The 19,995-nt window shown below is 32.6% G+C and overlaps 2 protein-coding genes across 4 annotated transcripts in view; both read right to left on the reverse strand.

The window, feature by feature from the left end:
- The window catches only part of LOC127881044 (uncharacterized), a 133,745-nt gene that overhangs the window by 106,512 nt on the left and 7,238 nt on the right, over positions 1–19,995 (reverse strand). The window lies entirely within an intron of this gene.
- Positions 3,980–12,051, reverse strand: LOC127881040 (uncharacterized). 2 transcript variants are annotated; one of them, XM_052428633.1, is made up of 5 exons: positions 11,883–12,051; positions 11,662–11,739; positions 5,642–5,776; positions 5,062–5,376; positions 3,980–4,808 (listed from the first exon to the last, which is right to left on the reverse strand). In XM_052428633.1, exons 1-5 carry the CDS (start codon positions 11,935–11,937, stop codon positions 4,732–4,734), a joined length of 660 nt encoding a protein of 219 aa, XP_052284593.1. In that variant the 5' UTR covers positions 11,938–12,051; the 3' UTR covers positions 3,980–4,731. The 2 variants fall into 2 exon arrangements, with proteins under 2 accessions (XP_052284593.1, XP_052284594.1); XM_052428634.1 differs by having other exon boundaries at positions 5,062–5,352; positions 11,883–12,050.

Consider the following 19,995-nt stretch of genomic DNA (forward strand, 5'->3'; position numbering starts at 1 on the left):
TAACATATAAAAAGGCATGACGTGTGATCAGTATTGAATTTCATAATTTGTTAAATAAAGTACATGTATCAATACATTAAATGGTCTAGGACACTTTGTTTTGGATTACAACATTTAGAATCAATTTCACAATCAATGCTTTAACGGTAATTTCAAAAACAACAAAAACGAATCTACTAGAGTAGAGAGCGAGAAGTCAAGTTTGGGTAATGCATTATATACAATTAATCATAATAATATGTATACAGGTTTCTTTTAATAAATGCTTTATGTGCATACATGTACATAGCTAAGTTTCTGTTGGTACTTGTATTATCCGATTGCATTATTTCAATAAATTTTATCATATTTGGTATTTTCCAGAAAAATATTTATTTATATAAAATACATGCATATAATATACCTGGAATAGTATTCCATAATTATGATACAAGCGAAAATGATTAAATAAAAACACTTTGCTGCTCTCTGGTTGGAACACGGGACCTCTAGAAGCCAAAGTAACACATTGCCACTACACATCACAGGCGCTTTACTTTGTATGGAAGTTTTTTAAACGCCGTATAGGTTATACACGTGTTAACTAAATGATCGATGAAAAGCGTAACAAATGCTTTTTTAATTTTTCCGACTTCGGTTAATAAACAATAAACAAATGTATATATATTTTTTTTAAGTCAGAAGTGCTAATTTGCTTCTTTGATTGCAGTTCATACATCAAATTTTGAATCTTGGACTATTTTTGGGAATATGATTGTTGGCAAAATGTGAAAAAGTCTCTTTAAAGTGACGAGTATTGGTAAGGTTGGAATTTCAAGGCCGATATAGTAGTGGGATGTTAAGCAAATAGAGTGGCATTCAATTGTTGAGGATATGGTCCTATCAAAGGAAAATGATTTGTAATCCAGTTTTTAGGCGCGTATACATCGATTTGTGGCTGCGATTTTAATAAAAGCTTAAACAACTGAGAGATGCAAAAAGATTGCAGCTAAGATCATGTGGCATCTTTCTGAAATCAGGTCGGATTCTACATAGTCGCTTTTCAAGATAGTTACCTCCATACGTAATTCGAATAGATTCGTTAGATCGTAACCTTCACATGCAAACAATTATTTTTGTAGAGGTAATTGTCATCTTTGGCATAGTTTATAGTTTCGAAAAGTTTGAAGGACTTTGTTTTTGTGCAGATTTAATTATTCATGTCAGATCGTCGAGTGTCAAGGGTAAATAGTAATACATGGTACTAGTTGTCGCAGTGAAAATATAATGTAATGATGAGTCGTATAATTTAACCATCCTACACACCATAACGTTTGAATTGATTAAGTGTCAAAGGAAATTTTTCATAAAACTTTATTTTATTTTATACTCTTGTTAAGTCTTATATAATACAATTAAGCAAATTTGAATCAGAAAAACGAAGTTCAGTGTAACGTTCCAATATGCTTTGTTTAGTCCATCATGATTGAAATCGTCGAATTTTCCAGTAAAGACTAAAAAAGAATATTTCAGTAAATAAATCGTTTTAGAAAAAATTGTCGTGATTGATTTAAGTAAACAAATTTAAAGATTGAAAAGATAATCAGAAATCATTGTTTCACACACATAGTCTTTTGATGAATCTCTGACAAACAGTTATCCTGATGCTCTGCTCCATTTCAAAAGCATATGTAATATTCGACGGGCTTATTGCTGCAGTTTTGCATGCAATATTAAAAAGACGTTCACTATTTTAGCTCGACTATTCGACGTCTGCGTACTGCTACATTATATATAAAGGGGAAATTCACATACGTGAGTCATTGGGCGAGGTCTCTGACCAGTTTCCATAACTATTACCTGAAATTTAGCAGAATTATTGTCTTTTTGTACGTCAGGTTAACGTTTGCGTTCAACTACGCCAATGTATTTTTTTAACATTTTTTACCAACAAACTAATTAATTGTCCGGTCAATGTTTGCATACAAGAGGAATGTATTGTCAGGTTTTATTAAAGAGTACATTAGTACATATTTGAGGAACCTCTTCAGAATTCAAATGAAACTTAACTCATGTCTCCGGTATCATCATGGGTGGTCAACGACGAAGCCCATAACTTGCAGACATAGGTTTGAAAAGCATTTGTTTCCGCTCAAAATCTTTATTCTGGATTGTGATCTTGTGCTGTAGTTTTCCGCTGTTCGCAGCTGATCTGATATGCAAGACTTGATTGCGAAGTACATGAACATCGGTAAAAAAATAAGTGGTGAAACATTTGAAAAGCTAATTCATGACATAGGCATTTTTCTTTATTTATTTTATGAGTGTTCATCTTGTAATTTACATCAACTATATAGCTGCTACAGATATGCAACTTCAATTATACTTTTGTGGTCATTACATCAACAGACCGACAGCAAAATGAATAATAGTATCGAAACGGAAGAAAAGTTTTGGGACATACTTTTATTTAATAAATGAGTATAAAGAGATTAAAAACATATAAATACCAGAAATGATTTATAGTAAACGTATGTATTTAAAGAGACGAATATATGTCTATTATATATCTAATCATCGTTTAACACAAATATTCATCACACCATGCATTCTTTGGTTTTAGAATTTAATTTTCAGGTTTAAAATAATTTATTTTTCTGTAAATATTGGTATCATGAAAAATATTAATGTAAAAGTTTAATTAAATAACATTCGTTATATTTTTGTTATAAGAGACGTTCTTCATTAATTGGTTCGTGAAGTTTCATAACTATCAACAGAACCATTTGTGAATAGATGTTGAAAACAGCTGTTGTTTGTAATGGTCTTGGAGAGACACGCATATTTAAGCCCTAGTAAAACCTAATATCTTCAATAAATATTAACCGTACTTAAATAAAATCAAATCACAAGAAGTAGCATATGAAGGGATTTAAGCCACTTCGATGAACATGCGTCATGGACACTTATAACGTTATTTTAAAAATCAATTTTTGTTTTATCCTTTCAGAAACCCTGGTATTATGTTTGATTAATTTTAAAGTCAGTATTTTCCTTCATGTCTGATAACACAGGTAGGTCCGCTTCTATGGATCCTTTTAGAATAATCGACGATGTATTCGCAAATCTAAAAAAAAAATTCTTTCGTAAACACTTGTAATGTTCACACTCCTGTATAAATTATGGAACTTGGGCTGAATTGCTTCAATTTAAACCTGCATCTTCTTAAAACCGCTGCCGAACATTATGAAATCGTTTTCCGAAAGCGATACTTATATATTTCGTTTAGCAAACCCGTTATAATTCCTACATTTCTCATGACGCTGCTCAAGTTGTTTATATCAGTTTCTAATATATCAATATAATTATCATATCGAATAGGAGAAGCAAAGTGATATGCGGTGATATCACTGGCGTTTTGTGAACATACACTATCGGTATCCCGTCATTTAGGACCTGTTGCAAAAGGACGCAACAATCACAAAGCGCGTTCATTTTGCCCTAGTATCTAACTCATAATTTTGCCAATAACTTTGTATTAATTAGAACTTCTAAATTATCTAACATAATTATAACATCATGTCATGATACTCGCTTAAAATACGGACAACAATTCTATTAAACAACTACACATAACAACGCATACTAAGTAAAGAAACGGAACAAAGCACAGTAGCATACACCTCCAATTCAAACTTGCAAATAATTTATAAAATCATCTTAGAACCAAAAGCATGCTCGCTCTATCCTCTTTATATTGGCCTCTATGCGCATCTCATTTGGATACATGCATAAAAGGAACTGTAGAAAACACATCGCCCCATTGGTGCAAAAAGGTACCAGGTGACATTGAAATTAGAAGGCACGTGGTACTTTTTTGCACCAATGGGTCGACATGAGGGTGTTGAATTCCTGCGCATTACATCTCAGACACGTTATTTATTTATTGACCAATACAATACACAAAGCTAAACTTCTTCAATTGAAAACGTAAAACCAGTTGACCATTTAACATTTTATTATAATTCTACTATTCCTCTCCTATAATTTCTAGTTTGGCCAAAAGCGATGTTAACAAACGACTTCTTAACCGTGTTGTTACTATCGTATTCTATGGATGATGGCCGCACATTGCCAATTCCATGCATGAGAGCGTCATCAGGCATGTGCGAGCCACCATTACACTCATCACAATGCAATCCATGACAGAATGCACCGGTTCTCCTTCACACCCACTTTCAAAGCCAATCAATTACAAATCTATGGCTATGCCTTTGCAAATTAAAGCAGCATAACATAATTTAAAAATCATAACGATATCAACAGAAAGCTGTAAACAATTGATGAGTGTATATGTGTCTTGTTCTGAGAAAACAAGGCATAATGCATGTGCGTAAAGTGTCGTCCCAGATAGGCCTGTGCAGTCCGCACAGGCTAATCAGGGACGACACTTTCCGCTTAAACTAGATTTTCGGTAAAAAGGGACTTCCTTTAATAGAAAAATACCATTTATGCGAAAAGTGTCGTCCCTGATTAGCCTGTGCGGACTGCACAGGCTAATATGGGACGGCACTTTACGCACATGCATTTTGCCAAATTTTCACAGAACAAGACACATATAAAAATACGTAGGTTTGTATGATTATCTCCTAACACATGTTTCTTTACAGATCGGGTTTTTTTTTAATTTACGTCTTTGCCCTATTATTGACTTAGATGTTGTTTTATGATAGTGTTTACTGTGCCCATGACCTAGATAAGAAAGATCAATGCCACCATCGCAGAAAAAAGCTGTATCCCCGCTGGATTGAAGCTATCCGCGCCAGATTCTGAAATATTAAATCAATAATACATGTCAAACTTAACAGTCTTAGCAATGCTTTAACTTGTTTAAATTAATACTAAGATCAAATGAGATTTTCAAATATAAACTACAACGACAATTTGTAAAAGTGATAATTAAAATACGACGTTTATCACACAATTTTGCACGTTATATATTTGAAAGCGCAGTCTTATTCAGGATTGTTTTGCCAAGTGAGTGGCCGTTTTGATATGGTATGTTAAATCTAGAATACGTACTTTTGCATAATCCATTATCGTCTTTAGAATAGCCACCCACACATTCGCAGAGTTTGACATTATCCCGCATACTACAAATTCCATTTGATACGCACTCCTGTTGCATGCCGTCATTGCGCTTCTTCCTTTTCACTGAGGTTTGTCCTTGTTGTGTTGTTGTATTTACGTCTGCTGGTTTAATAGGTGTTGTTATTGTAGTTGATTGAGCTGGGGGTCTGTTTGTATCGCTTGATGGGTTTGGAGCCGGTGAAGTAGAAGGGTTGCTGTTTTTTGAAGTGTGCGTGGCTGATGCTGTTATAGATGGTGTTTGTTGACCTTTAATAAATTAAAACATTATTTTACAACGCGCTTCATGTGCTGAAAGTAACTCTCCAAAATTTAAAAAAAAATGATGAACGTGTATCATAATAACACTGTAAGGTAATATACGTTGGTGAATATGCGAATAATTGCTTATTATTGTAGAACATTATATACTTATATTGATGTTAACTTTTGTTTTAAAGTTACTCATAAGCTTTGACGGAATATTGCTAACTTATTGTTTAGTATCGTATATAATCTAAAGATAAACAAATACCGGCATTTGGCTGAGTGCCAGTAGCGGTGTTTGCAGGTGTGGCAGTGGATAGAGGTTGTCCGGAAGAGCTGCCATCTTGTCCAGTCTGAGAAGGTGTTGTCTGTTCGGTCAAAGTTGTACATTTTTTTCCAACAGCTATGCGAATGAAATATTCAAAAAACGAATTCGCATACACTACATATATTCACAAGTGACGAGCATCATAGTCCAGTCATTCTAGCTCAAATACGCCCAAAACTTCAAACAAATCGCAACAGAAAATGTTTTGGGTGTTTTTAAATCATAAATGCATATAGTATAACAGATCAAAAGTCTAGAAAAATCTTCGCTTGGGAAAGTTACAAAAAACGAGACCAAATATAGGCTAATATATGTATTTATTTTTCTACTTTGAAACTCCTTATTATTCATATGTATTTCATTTCCCATCTTTTCCCATCATTTTTACATAAAACATCCATGTTAACATAGCTATATCTAAATCTATTATGACAATTAAAGTAACAGAAACAATAGTATCTTTTATAACACACTATTCCCTTTTTATATATAAAATTGCAAAGTGGGTGGGGTATTTCTATATGATAACACATAGCTTTTATTGAGTAGTGTTGAATATAACAATATCTTGTATAGATCTATTGACTTTTACACACATACATTTGTTTAAAATATGAGATAAGAATATATCTGTCAGAATTTTTTTCATAATTATACAAATATTCATTTAAACTTTGTGTTGTATCTCTATATAAAGAATGGGTGGGGTAGTCTTATACAAAGTAATTTCATTTCGATTCATGTGAATTTTCTATATAGACAGTATTAGATACATATTTTTTCTTAAATAAGTTCATACACATTTGCTAAATGTTTAAAAATATATAAATAATGCATTGACCTTGGGTCACAATGGTTGACCTTGACTTTTAAAAGGTCAAATATCATATTATGCAGTTGAACTATTACAAAATCTGTAAACTTGATTATTTTGTACATAATAATTTCAATAAAATTATGTGACGTACACTGATAAGTACATCTTTGAATTTAAAATAACTGCAAATTGTGTAAAACAGGTTTTAAAAGTCGCAGTAACAACAAGACTATTGCCAAGCAATATATGTCCCCAACCGGCTTCACTATTGTCAGATTTTGTTTAATTTGTTGCTATTGCAACCAGAATTTTTGACGTAGGAACAAAATGAAATGACGTGCATAATGTTCATATTGCCATCTATGCATGTTTTAAGTTTCATGAACAAATATGAAGAACTTTTAAAGTTATCGCAGGATCCAGAAAAGTTTGACAGACTGATGGACTTACGGACTGACAGACAGACTGACAGACACATCGAGCGCAAACCATAAGTCTCCTCCGGTGAAACTGGTAGGGGACAATAATGGATATAATGACAGTTTAAACTCTTAGTTAATATTGAAGTCTAATAATGAATTTGTCATTGTACAATTGGCGTCTCATAATTAAACATGTGTTTTAGTCAATATCAGAGTCTTTTTCGTTGAACTTCTCTACATTTGTACAGCTGATTCCACGACATATTGAGCATCCCGCAGAACACTCTAAGCCATTTTTCCTACATGAACATCTCTTTGTGTCACAGTGTTGTTTGCATTTCACCATTTTCAGTAGCATCTCGGGTGCAGAAGGTCGATCCGTTTTCTGGGGCATAAACTTATTGTCTTTCAGTTCGAATCCCCATTCAGTAGGCGAAAGGTTTTCTCCATTTTCAATCCATTCATGAACTTGGAAAAACGTTCTCATACTGTGTTATTTAGCGGCGGCAGACGTTGGTGGCAATGACTTTACCTGAACGTAGTTGGTGCTCGACATGAACTTTTGCGAAAACATCATTAACCTCAACAAATCCAGTGTCTCAACGGACAATCTGCCTAATAATGCGCCCAGAATTCGTTCACCACTCACAATAAGAACATCCTTGTTGCTGTGTGACAAAAAATCGCAGGCATGGTTAGCTACATCTTTATTTTTAAGAATTTTTTTTTAAGCTGCGCCTTTGCTGATCCCGATAATATGGGTTGTTGTATCACAGCCAGATAGTGCATGTAAAACTGGCAACGTTCAGGTTTGTCGGCCCAATACTTGTTTGGCCAATCTCACTTAGTTTCACGGTTTCATTGTTGTCAAACTCACGCTTACAGGTCCGACAGGAATCCATTCTGAAATTATTTTTTTATTTTATAAGTAAAAGAACTAACTTATCTGACCAAACATACAATTATATGGTATATTTATAAATTCCAATTTTGAACGAGATGGACTTTGCATTTCGTGTAAATAGAACTAAATATGAAACGAAATATACTGATAAACTTTAATGACATATAACACTTAGTGATTGTTGAATTGGCACATTAACATCTTGCAAGCTTCTATAAAGCAGACAGTTACGATATAGATTAATTGACCAATCTTACCTTTTAAAATTCAAGTTTTTGTCCTACTACCCATTCGTATTTACTGGATATGTAACAGTTCAAAACATATCCCTTGGTGATCCATCTGAAATGTTAATAAACGAAAATCAGTTGTTAGGTTTCAGAATTTTACTAGTAATTCAATTAAGGGTAGCTCGAATGATCGACACTCATTTCCTGTTTAATATGGAGAATAATGGGTAAGTGTTGATTATAGATCAGGTTTATCATGCGAGGCTTACAAAACAAAAAACACTAATCTATTATTCTATTAATCCCACTTTTTGTTCAGTAAACCTTTTTATTTAAACAAAATAAGTGTATGAACTACGGGGATTCTATCATTCTATCAGTATTTGTTTCAGATTAGAAACTAGGTACAAAAATAGGATTATTAGATGACTACGGTGTTATGATGGATTATATCACACGAACTGATTGGGTGCCTTTGTTTTTCAAGAGCCTGCTGGAATATTGCAATACAATTTTACACAATCAACGAGTGCGCCACATACCATCGGAACACCATTACTGTCCACAACCATGAAATATTCCTTTTCATAATCAGATTCACGATAAAAACTAAAAAGCAAGATTACAAGTAACAACGCAGTATATATCCCCCAATTACCTTGAGTCGAGCATGACCCAAAGTCGATCACTATGTTTACATTAATAACGCGGCTCTCGTGATGACGTCACACGCATGCGCTCCGAGTTTGTTTTTTTTACTTATATTCATACGCTGGAAATTAGTTACAGACATGACTAATATAAGGAAAAAACATATTAATTGTATTTAAAAATCTTACTTCAACTAAAATAATCCAAATGTATGCCTATTTCTTGCATTTTTTTTCGGTACTCTTCATTAAAGTGGCACATACATTGCAGACCACTGTCCTGGTTTAAACACAAAAAAATCATGTATTTAATTTATTTGAATGAAAATTCTTTAATTTGTTCACGATTCCCAGAAAATGTTGCATGGAACAATTTGTGAACGCACATCGCGAAAATAGGTTACATGACGATAAACACACGTTCAGTGGGTAAGCCCTGTCACGATTGGATGATAATTTTATCAAATCTTTTAATAGAAACATAAATATGCCAACATTTTATTTGAAGAAATTGCGAACGTTATTTCTTTTTCAACTCTTGAGCACTTTTTCGTGTCAATGTTGCTCAAATGAAGATCGACCGATAAAACAGAAATTTGTTAAATGGTAAATAGAAGATATGAATTTTTTTTTAATCTTTCAGTTTCTCTAAATTTGTTCAGTGAATCGAATTTTCGAAGTTTTGCTGACCTCCTGCCAATTGCAATCGAGTACTCTCGCTTCTCAGATGTGATCTCTCGACTCAAGGTAAACAACGCGCGTAGTGTATGTCATTTGCGTTGTTTAACACGCTGTGAATAAACAATTTTGACATTGGTTGAACGGGAATTAAATAAATTTTTTAAGGTACAGCGTTTATTGCCTCATTTTTTGAATTAATTCAGAAATTATTTTAGTTGTGTCCTTAACCGCTCGACTCAAGGTAATTGGGGGATAATGTATACATTAAGAGTGATTAAGACTATAAAAAAGCATTATATTGAACTAGACGTCTACGCGAATTTTTACAAGCAATCATGACGATTATTATGTATGCATTAAAGAGGTCATTTACAGGTTCGGTTTTTAAATCCGTTTATAGATTTATGGCAAATATAGACTTCCGTAGTTTTTTATTTTTCTACAAATTCTCGCCGATAGAAATCGATTTTTGGTAATAGCTTTATCAATCAAAAGCAGAATATAAATACATGTGCAGAAGAAATATATCAAATAACACGAAGCAGATCATTGAAGCTCCTGTTATGAGACGAAACATGCTTTTTTAAACGTTTTTGGATTGTCATCAATGAAAAAACACGAAAACACATTACATTCTTCATTTACGGACATTCTTCACCGTTTAAACATGAACATGCGCTCAAATATAAATTATTGAATAAAATATATATTGCTAGACTTACCTTTCTCATTCGAATTTTGATCTTTATATTCAAATGTCCGGCTTTTAAGAAATAATAGAAACCCACTATCGTTCATCTGCAGACGATGTTATTCTACGGTAGACGAGAACTGTCACAAAATATCATTTAAAATTACTAAAAAAAAATCATAAATTTTACAACTTTCCCCAACATGGATTTTTCTAGACTTTTTATATTATTTATATAATGCTTTAATCAACATATTTGCGCACTCAGAAATTCTGTTGCAATTTGTTTGAGGTCGAAGTGTAGATTGACTGGACTATCAGAGTAACACCGCACCATGAACAAAAAATGTGCATTTTGTCTAATATGCCTTAGTATAACTTCATGCTGAACTTTAAATGGGATATCTGTATATAATTATAAGCCAACAATTTAAATTGGGTAAAATTTGCTTTAAAATGTGTGTTAAGTCATCTAGTTAGAATGTCTGCGATTTCCTATAAAGAGTGAATTTAACGTTGATATAATTAAAAGGAATAACATCACAGACGGAAGAACAACGCAACAATCCACGAAACTATAATTATGTTATGATCCCCGAACATTTAAGTGGAACGTTTGTAATAAAAGTTTCCTCTCTGTCTGTAGTCCTTAAGTTCGCAAAACCTTTCTCAACAACTTGTGACCGGAATTAAATAAATTTGTAGGAATAGTCATAACCCGGGTTAGCATTTTTAAAGGACGATCAATATAAAGGATAGTCAACTATTAATGGGGCTTTATTATTGTTTGAACAAATATAAACATATGTATATTATATACAAGTTTGAGTGCCTGTTGATCAATGGCATTCTGTCGGGCGAATTTCGCGATATGTCGAATGTCAACCGATTAGTAATTTAATGTATATTAGTTTTCTGATATAGTTAGTCATTGATTTCTAGAATAACGGATGCGAACATGTAATATTAAGGACTGACATTTGTTTGCGAACCGCGGTGCGATGATTAGAAACTTAATTTATTATAACAATACCATTTATATTTAATCTAAGTCGAACATCTGCCATTTTGCAATATAATATCGAGTGCTGTGTTCATTGTCGTGAGTCGCGTTGAAAAGACATGTGCTATGTTGTGTCTGTGTGTCGCACTCAAGAGGATATCGTAGGCATCTTTGTTGACCAAATCCAACACATTATTAATATTTCTTTGCTTTTAGGAAAATGATCATTTAAAAAAGAATATATTATGTGTTCGTAAGTAGCATGAAAAGGGGTAACCCTTAAATATATTGCACGTGCAAGTTCCTTGTAATTAAGCAACAAACGAATTTTACATTCAATGATATAGCAGGTCAAACATGTTAGATAAAATGATATGTTTTTTTTTTATATATTTTCGAATGAAATAATATAGTTTACATAAACAATTACACTTTTGGCTTTCGCCAACAGTAAAATATTGACAAAATAAATCCTATTTTTGCCAGACATCCGCACTGTTTGTATTATCCGTTTGCCATAATAACGCAATATAAAGTATTTTATACTTTGTATTGTACTCACCTATGTGACAGAATCCCTCTTCGCAGAACATGGTTGTGTTATCTGAACAAGGCTTGTTTTCATCACATTTGGCAGGGACTGAAATACAGGTTATTAGTTTATTTCATACTTTTGTATGATTGTATACGCGAAAATTTCAAATAACAATTGATATTTAATTGCTTTTATTATAAATCATCATGAAGTAATAGGCTATTAAAAGTGAAAAAGCATTTACTTACCATACTGAGCATCACAATACAACATACCAATAATTAATACAACAAAGAAAAACATTTTTCTAACTGAAATATTGTAAACTCCAATAATTAACCGCACAGATAAATTCTTGCTTTAGGTAAATTATTCACTCTACTGCGCATTAAAAATTGCGATACTAAGTTTTTAAACAGCGTGTCTGGCTTTTATAGCAAACCGTAACTAAGGATCTGATAACGTTTATTTGTTTTTATCTTCAAATTATCTTCATATTGAACAGTTAAAGGGTTTTGCTACACTCGGACTTTTATTCATTTTGATGGACTCAACTGAAACCAATATAAATCCTTAAAAATAAAATATGTTGTGCAGCCGATTTCATGTATGTTTGTCATTAACAGCACAACGATATCATGAAGCATGTTGTTCATATGTAAAGATATAAGTTAAAAACCTTCGCGTGCTAAATGTGCTAGGTTGCGTTCCTATAGACACCACTTGGGCTTGCTACGGTTTGTTGACTGAAGAAACAAAGTTTTCAGAATTTATTTTAAAAGTTCATAATTCACACACTTTTTCATTATGCTTGCTTATTAATCGGCAATACATAATTACCGTACGCTGTTAGAAAAAAGTGCGTACTTGGTGAAGGTTGTCGTTGTACGGTATTCCGCTGTATGCACAGTTGGCTTTGGGGAGTTATACAAAATTCGCGTATTGATTCTTCAATCTTATGGGTTGCTCATATTCAAACTGATACAAAAGACGCCATTGAAGAAAAGCATAAAATGGGCTCTATTATTTATTGTGTACTGTGACACGAGAAAAGCAATATCAGCCTTAAGCATTGCCTCTCGACACGTGAAGCCTTCCACATGTACATGTGTATCTAAAACTGAAGAAATGTGTTACTTACATAAGGAAAAATATAATGAAGGCATATTAAGTATAAGTAATCGATATACAGTTCTTATGGTAATACTGTCAATCTTAGGGAAATCGGTTGATAGATTATACAGAAACAGTTGGAAGTCGTATAAAAGGATAATACAAATATGAAAAAATAAAAATCTAAAAATAATATTTTCACAGTAGAATATGAGTGCTTTGCTCTGAAAAATCTTCATATGATTTGGTACATTTCATGTTATTGTATGACCCTGTGCTAAGCATTATTTACAGATTCGCTTGTGTGTGATAATTATTATATTTATGTGTTTGTACAAACAATATCACACGAAGTTATATTACCTTTATTCTACATGAAGCTCTTGCATAAAAGTCTTTCGTTGCCAGAATCATTTGTTTTTTAAAACCTGAAGTCCAGTTGTATACACGTACGTAGATGTAAAGTTATTTCAATTGCAAAACCCAATTGGCACATAATTATAGTCATACATGAGAACATGACAAACATAGGTAGAATCTAATGACTTTTAGTTCTGCGCCTCGGGTATCTTGTGTATCGAAAAGTACAATATTTCGACATTATCATGACATATGCATGAACAATAATATTGTTATTAACTCCAATATGTGAGATTTGTCGGATTACTAAGACAAATGTCTAAAGTATCATGTCAATTTTAATTTCAAATGGCTTTTTACAGCTCTTAAGCATTTGTTGTTGAAACTGGTACTAAATGCCTCATGTTGAACGTTAATAATGTGTTGTTTTTTTCATTTATATTATTGTTCGTTATATTTAATATTTACTTTATATACGCAATCCATGTAATGTCACAAAATATAACGATACCAACAGAACTGTCCAAATTACATAATCGTTTTGCGTATCAACGCTTTAAACTTTTCAGGTTTAAAATCGTCAAAAGATGAATATAATTGATATTACGAGCATGTTAAATGTTCAGGATTACTGTTTCCTCACAAATATCATGACAACAACGAAAACGTGCGTATCTGAAACAATTTATTTTAATTTTGTCGATTTACCAAAACGTGACAAAGTCCCTTTAAACTAGCGATTTCTGTCATGATAAAGGCTGTTATCTGCCGTCTTCTAAAACCAACCAAGTATTTAGCGTTTTTGAGATCGCGTGAATCTAGGAAACATTTTAATGAGAACTTAATTTAATGCTTCTTGTATACACTTTATTTCAAACTACCCAAAATAAAACATAAACATTTAGCAAGAACTTATATAAAAACCAAGCTCAAATAAATTATTGGCTTAAAAGAAAAACAAAGTGAGTTGTCCATGTTTTATTCGAATAAATACTAAATGTTAACAACGCACTTTTATTATTTAAGTATAGTATGTGGCATTTTCATTAATCTTCTTAATAGACATGTTTTCGTTGAATTATAGCTTTTAATTTAAAATCCCCCAAATGAAATACAACCCTTAAAGCAAAATTGATGTGTTTACATGGGAGGGAAATAAGTCAATGTGCCGTGGCTGCCTTGTGCGCCATATGTAAACGGACGACTTAAATCCCCGTGATCGAGGGGTTAATGTCGAAGTCGGCTGAAGATGCATATCGAAGCAGACTATAAACCGCACCTTTAACCTTTTTTAACTTTATTTGCGCGATGATGATCTGAAATATTAACTTTATGATGCTATATTCTTAAATCTTTTTTCTAAAAAGAAGGAATGTAGTTGACACTTGTTCGTAGTTTCATTTCATCGTTCCTCAAAATGTTGTAACTCTGTTGCTCTGGTCTCCTTCCTACCATTGAGTAATTAAATGGTAATTAAATTGAATGCGTTTTAATTCCATTTTATTATTGTTTAATTTGAGTTGCAATGCTATGAGGTTAAATTGTATTTACACTTCAATGTATCATGAATATTACTGAGCCAAGTGTGAGGTTGAGCGCTCTAAAACCGGTTTAAACCTTCAATGCTTTGCATTGACCGTTCCAAGGCGGTGACCCCAGCATTATTCTTATATTTGTTTATGTTGTTTTGTATTGTGCTGTTTTGTTCTGTTTTGGCAATTGGTCACTTGCCTTAAATAAAGGACCAACTAATTGTACATGATGAGAATTCAATACTGCTCCAGCAGCTGGAGTTTCACTTCTTTATATTAATGCTTTAATGTCACTCTTTTTTTAACATTAACATCAAACATTATACATCAATACATTAACATAAACATTATCTACATCAAGTTTACGAGTCCACATGCAATGATCCAATTAATGATTATATTTAACAGGGTTTGGTATGTGAACTCGTGATTCAAACGACTGTACATATTTTGTCTATTTGCAGTAGTAACTCCTCTGCGTAATTTGTCCTTGAATACATGAAACACATCACATCAAAGACATTCTTATTTAACCCCCCAACCCTGATAGATGACTACATGTTGGCAATAAATCATCGGCAAGTTTTACTGTTATACCTACGTGAACATCAGTCAAGATAGACAAGGTGTTACGGAATTACATTTTTGCTGTTAAGGCTTTTTGTTTTCAAAAATTGTCTTTGGATACTATAAGGACTCTAACATCAATTGACCTTATTTTGACTCTAACATTGACCTACTTTTGGAACATGACTTATCCAGAAGGTCAAAAGTATTGGTTAAACGAAATTGACGTTAGAAAATTCGATTAGAGAATGCAAATTAAACTCACCACCATTGTCTTTTTTCACTAAAAGACAATCCTAGAATAGATCATTTAACCGCCGCCATATTGGCTATCACGTTACCCCGCCGCCATCTTGGTACTGAAGAATTTGACAAATAACAGCGATGTAGAACTTATCCGTCAAATTCTTCACGTAATAATTAAGGCCGAATTCGCTGTTTTTTGTTTTAAGGAAATCCTTTCAGTTATACATTTTGCTTAAAATAAAATAAAAAAACATTTCTTTATTGAATTGTATTATTGGAAGATAATTATAAAGGCTATTTCCGCATATAAAGTCTAAAGTAAACTTTGTGAATTTTAAAGTTAATAACTTCGGAGATGTTAATTAGCAAATTTTTAAAGATTTATGGCCGACATATACAATTTCTTTAAAAATAAGATATCTGCCTTTGATTAAAACATTATTATTTCTATATAAACAAGTATATAGTTCCAGATATACTCATTAAGAAAATGTATATGATTCAATACAGAGACAGACTCTTTTTATTGAATAGACCATATCTTTGTTTTCCTAAAGATTTATTAATTCTTTAATAATACCTCTTATTAAAGTATCATTTTTAAGGTAATGTAAAAGCTCTAGCCGAAATAAAATGTGTGATTTTAACTAAAATTGGTTCGAAAATATTTATAAGCGAAACTCCGTAAGATTTCATGTAGTGGCAAACTTTTCTTATTAAAAAGTATATGGTTAAGAGTAAAACTTTGTTGTTTTTTATTAATATATTTTATTCAAAAATCGCTTTAAAACAAAATTCTCTTGCCAGAAAATATGTTTGTGATTTTAAACGCACTAGCCCAGGGGGTATTTATTAGCGAAAATGTGTAAGATGTCAAAACATGGCAGTTTTTTTAATTGAAAAGTGAATATTTGCTTTTGCTTATAACTTTATTTTTATTTTATAATTTAAATACCATTCTAATGTTAGAATCAAAGTCTATAGCCTGAACAAACTGCGTTTGTCTTGTTCTAAATATTTACATATTTGTTTACTTGCTTTACTTAATTTCTAAATACAATCTAAATTAACCATAAAAATGCTCAATATGACACTTATGTAGTCATACGTAAACTTAAATAGTCCCAATAATGTTCGCTACATTCCGTCAACGTATTAATTTATTTCTTAAAGGTTCATTATACAGTTAATATTTAAAATAAACTATTCAAACACCAACGCAGTGATGTTTTTCTTCGGTAATTACGGATTGTCAATTAGATGAAATTAATTAATGGTAAAAGAAACACCATCTGTGATTGAGGAACGAAAGCATTCCCTCAGTGGGAGACGATGTCCCAATGGTTGATTAAAAGTGTGAATTTGTATGTCTGTGACACCATATATGTCCACATGTGTAGATGTTATTATTAAGATAAGATACAATACGTCACCTTCTAATAACATGTCAAATGACAATAAAGGCCTAATTCATGCTGAGTTTTATCAGAGTCGTAGATCTTCTTCTCGAGTTTTATGACTCTTAAATAATGCAGATGGACCTGATAAAAATATTTATTTAAATTATACGAAGTGTTAAATGATTATTGTATCGATAACAGAGACCTTCTGAATCTTCAAATATATTTAATAAAATCCCGTCACTTCGTTCTATTGTTCACGGAACTATACAAACATATAGGTTCCTGTATTGTTCTTCAGTACCAAGATGGCGGCGCCAGGGGCGGTAATCCGGGAGTAATCGATTTATGGGATTGTCTATAATATGATTTTTTAGGCTTAATTACTTCAAAACAGATTTTTTCTCTCAAATTCGAAACATACATGTGTAAGTAAGCGATTTAGTGCCGTGGAAACCCTCTTATCTGACATTATAGTTTTCAGATGGTTGTATACATAGATATACCTCAAGCTACACACGATTTCAGGGTGATTTATCAGATTACTGTCAAAGCATCTTTCTAATACTGTACACGTGGAAAAAACGTATTTGAAAGCTTTTTCATGCAAATATTGATATATCCTTTTTAAGATGGTGAAAGATTGACTAGGATTTGTCATAAATTATTATTTAAACGTGTGTTTCTTATTATAAATATTGCTCGATGTATCTGAGTCAGTTCATTTTAGGCTCGTTTCTTAATTATACGTGTTTAATTGAAATTAACTGGCTGCACAAATAAAGTGGTTTGGTCTATTTTAAGGTTAGCACAGTGGATATTTTCCTGCATACCAATAATGCGTCGTGGCGTTAATAAACGAGTTTTATTAAGAAAAGTGTCAACACGAAAAACAGATGCTCCTTTTGTTTTATTTTCCTGCTGAAACTTGGATGAACATTTGCGTGTAACAACACCATTTCTCTTTAGCTACTAGGAATATTCAATTAAAGATGCACGCATCTTTAAGTGATCATTATATGTGGTAACTGACAATGAGCCATAATTATTTCTCAAAAAGAAATAATTATGTTCGTTTGACGAAGTTAATGACATTTGTTGCATAATCAGTTCATGAACGTTGTACCTAATTATCAATTAAGTAACGGTTTTTAATTGAAAAAAATCTAAAAACGATTTCAAGATCCTCCCTTGCTTTATTGTCACTCCGCAACGTATTTCTGTGAATATCGATGTCTACAATGAGAATGCAAGCACCAAAGAATGATTAAAATGAATTTGATATCGATTCCATTGCGTTGGGATCTGAAGTGGCGACTCACTCGTCTGCACATGATGTTTTTGCATCAGAAAATCCCCGGCGTGTTATGGCCTTAAAAAAAATCACATCCAAGCAATCCTGTTTAAACATCGTCGTTAGACGAGCGACACATTATTTGTCTATAGTACATTTTTTCGACGGTGCAAAGAAGACAAGATCGGCGATTGATACATGTTTAGTTTTAGTGTTTGCGTTGCAAACATGTCGCACACGTGCATGTTATATGCAAGTAATTGCACGTTAACAATTTTGACTTGACATGTTTTCACTGAACTGCAAATCCTTTCCATCAAGTATGCCTATTTGTAGTATCGGTCAGTGAACAGATACAAAAACACACATGTGTTAGATGTCAATTATAGTTAAATGTGTATTATTGGACATAACAACAAAAACTGCATTTTACGAGCCATTGTTATGACAAAATACTGGCTAGACTTAGCTCCCTGTAGTAATATGTAGCATGTCTCACAAATCAGCCCATCTGATTGTTTGCTAAGGTTTGTAACTATGCGCATGTGCTTGGTCTTAACATAGTATCTAAATGAAAAACAGAAACTCTTGCCCATGTTGTTCTAAACATATTTTTACATTTTATTCAAAACTAAGCGGCATATAAAACATTTGATGAAGCCACTATTGATCCATCATAATAGCACACGTATTTCGGCAGGGGGTGAAAGAAAAACAAACACAATTTTCATTCGACTTTAGGAGAAATATATATTTTAATAAGTTAAAGAATAACAGGACTTTCTCGGACTCCATGATATACACAATAAGTTGTGTGTCTTGAAGATTGCAAATAGTGTTTTCGTGCTATTAAAATGAAGAACATACTCTGTGAAAGCTTACCTATGCAAGTCTATTTCAACAACGTTTTACCAGAAGGGAACGGGAGAGAATGGCCGTCATATTGAGTAAACTAACCATGTCATTTTGTGAAAATTTGACGACTAAATATATGAAATTTAAGTTTTTTACTATGTTATAAATTTAATGATTCGCCATGCGAGGTGTGTATTTGGCTCTGATGAAAACGTTTGTGTTCAAGTAAGCGGCTACATTATGTATGTATGTTTGCTATGATAACAATATATTGTAATCTATTTGTCATTTAAATCTTAAGTTAGTGTGACATTGCATTTTAAGACGAACATGTACATTTGCTGGAGAACGATGCCGCAACGTTTACTGATGCTTCGAGACTCCTAAAATGAGCGGTGGCATTGAAGTCGAGCTTCTTATTAAATTGGAGACAAGGAGAAGGATTTTTTGCATTTATTTGCTGACAGCAATGTCAAATACGAACACCCCTTCAAAATTTAGTCTTTGATTAAATAATGAATATATGAAGTATTGTTAAGATTAACGAGGTTACTTATGAGGATTTCATCAATGATGATGATGTTGAGGGCTTAAAAGAATTTATATATAGAGAGAGAATAGTAAATATACTCATGACTATGATTAAACACATTTCATCTCGGACAATTTGGTTCGTATTAACAAAATGATGGGTCGAATGATACATTTGTTTACATATATTAATCGGCATTTGACTTTTAACGCACAGGGCCATTTCAGCGCGGTAATATACTTGTTTGACATATATGATATTTGTGGACTTATGGCGCGCGTAACTTTCCAATGATGACTTCTATTTTGAGGAAACTTCATAACATCTGCTCCTAAACCGCTTGTAAAATTTTGACGATATTTTACAGAAATGATCCTCTGGTAATCTGAATACAAGTTGTTTGCATATGTAGGATACGTGTGCAAAAATGTATTTAAAGAGTGAATGCTTTATGAATTTTCT

Source organism: Dreissena polymorpha, chromosome 5 (genome assembly GCF_020536995.1).
Source record: "Dreissena polymorpha isolate Duluth1 chromosome 5, UMN_Dpol_1.0, whole genome shotgun sequence".
NCBI lineage: Eukaryota > Metazoa > Mollusca > Bivalvia > Myida > Dreissenidae > Dreissena > Dreissena polymorpha.

Coding starts and splice junctions, on each gene's coding strand:
- LOC127881040 (XM_052428633.1), bottom strand. CDS start 11,937: ATGTTTTTCTTTGTTGTATTAATTATTGGTATGTTGTATTGTGATGCT. Junction 11,740..11,882: donor GTATTGTGATGCTCAGTATG/GTAAGTAAATGC, acceptor CCTGTATTTCAG/TCCCTGCCAAATGTGATGAA. Junction 5,777..11,661: donor AGAGGGATTCTGTCACATAG/GTGAGTACAATA, acceptor TCATTCGCATAG/CTGTTGGAAAAAAATGTACA.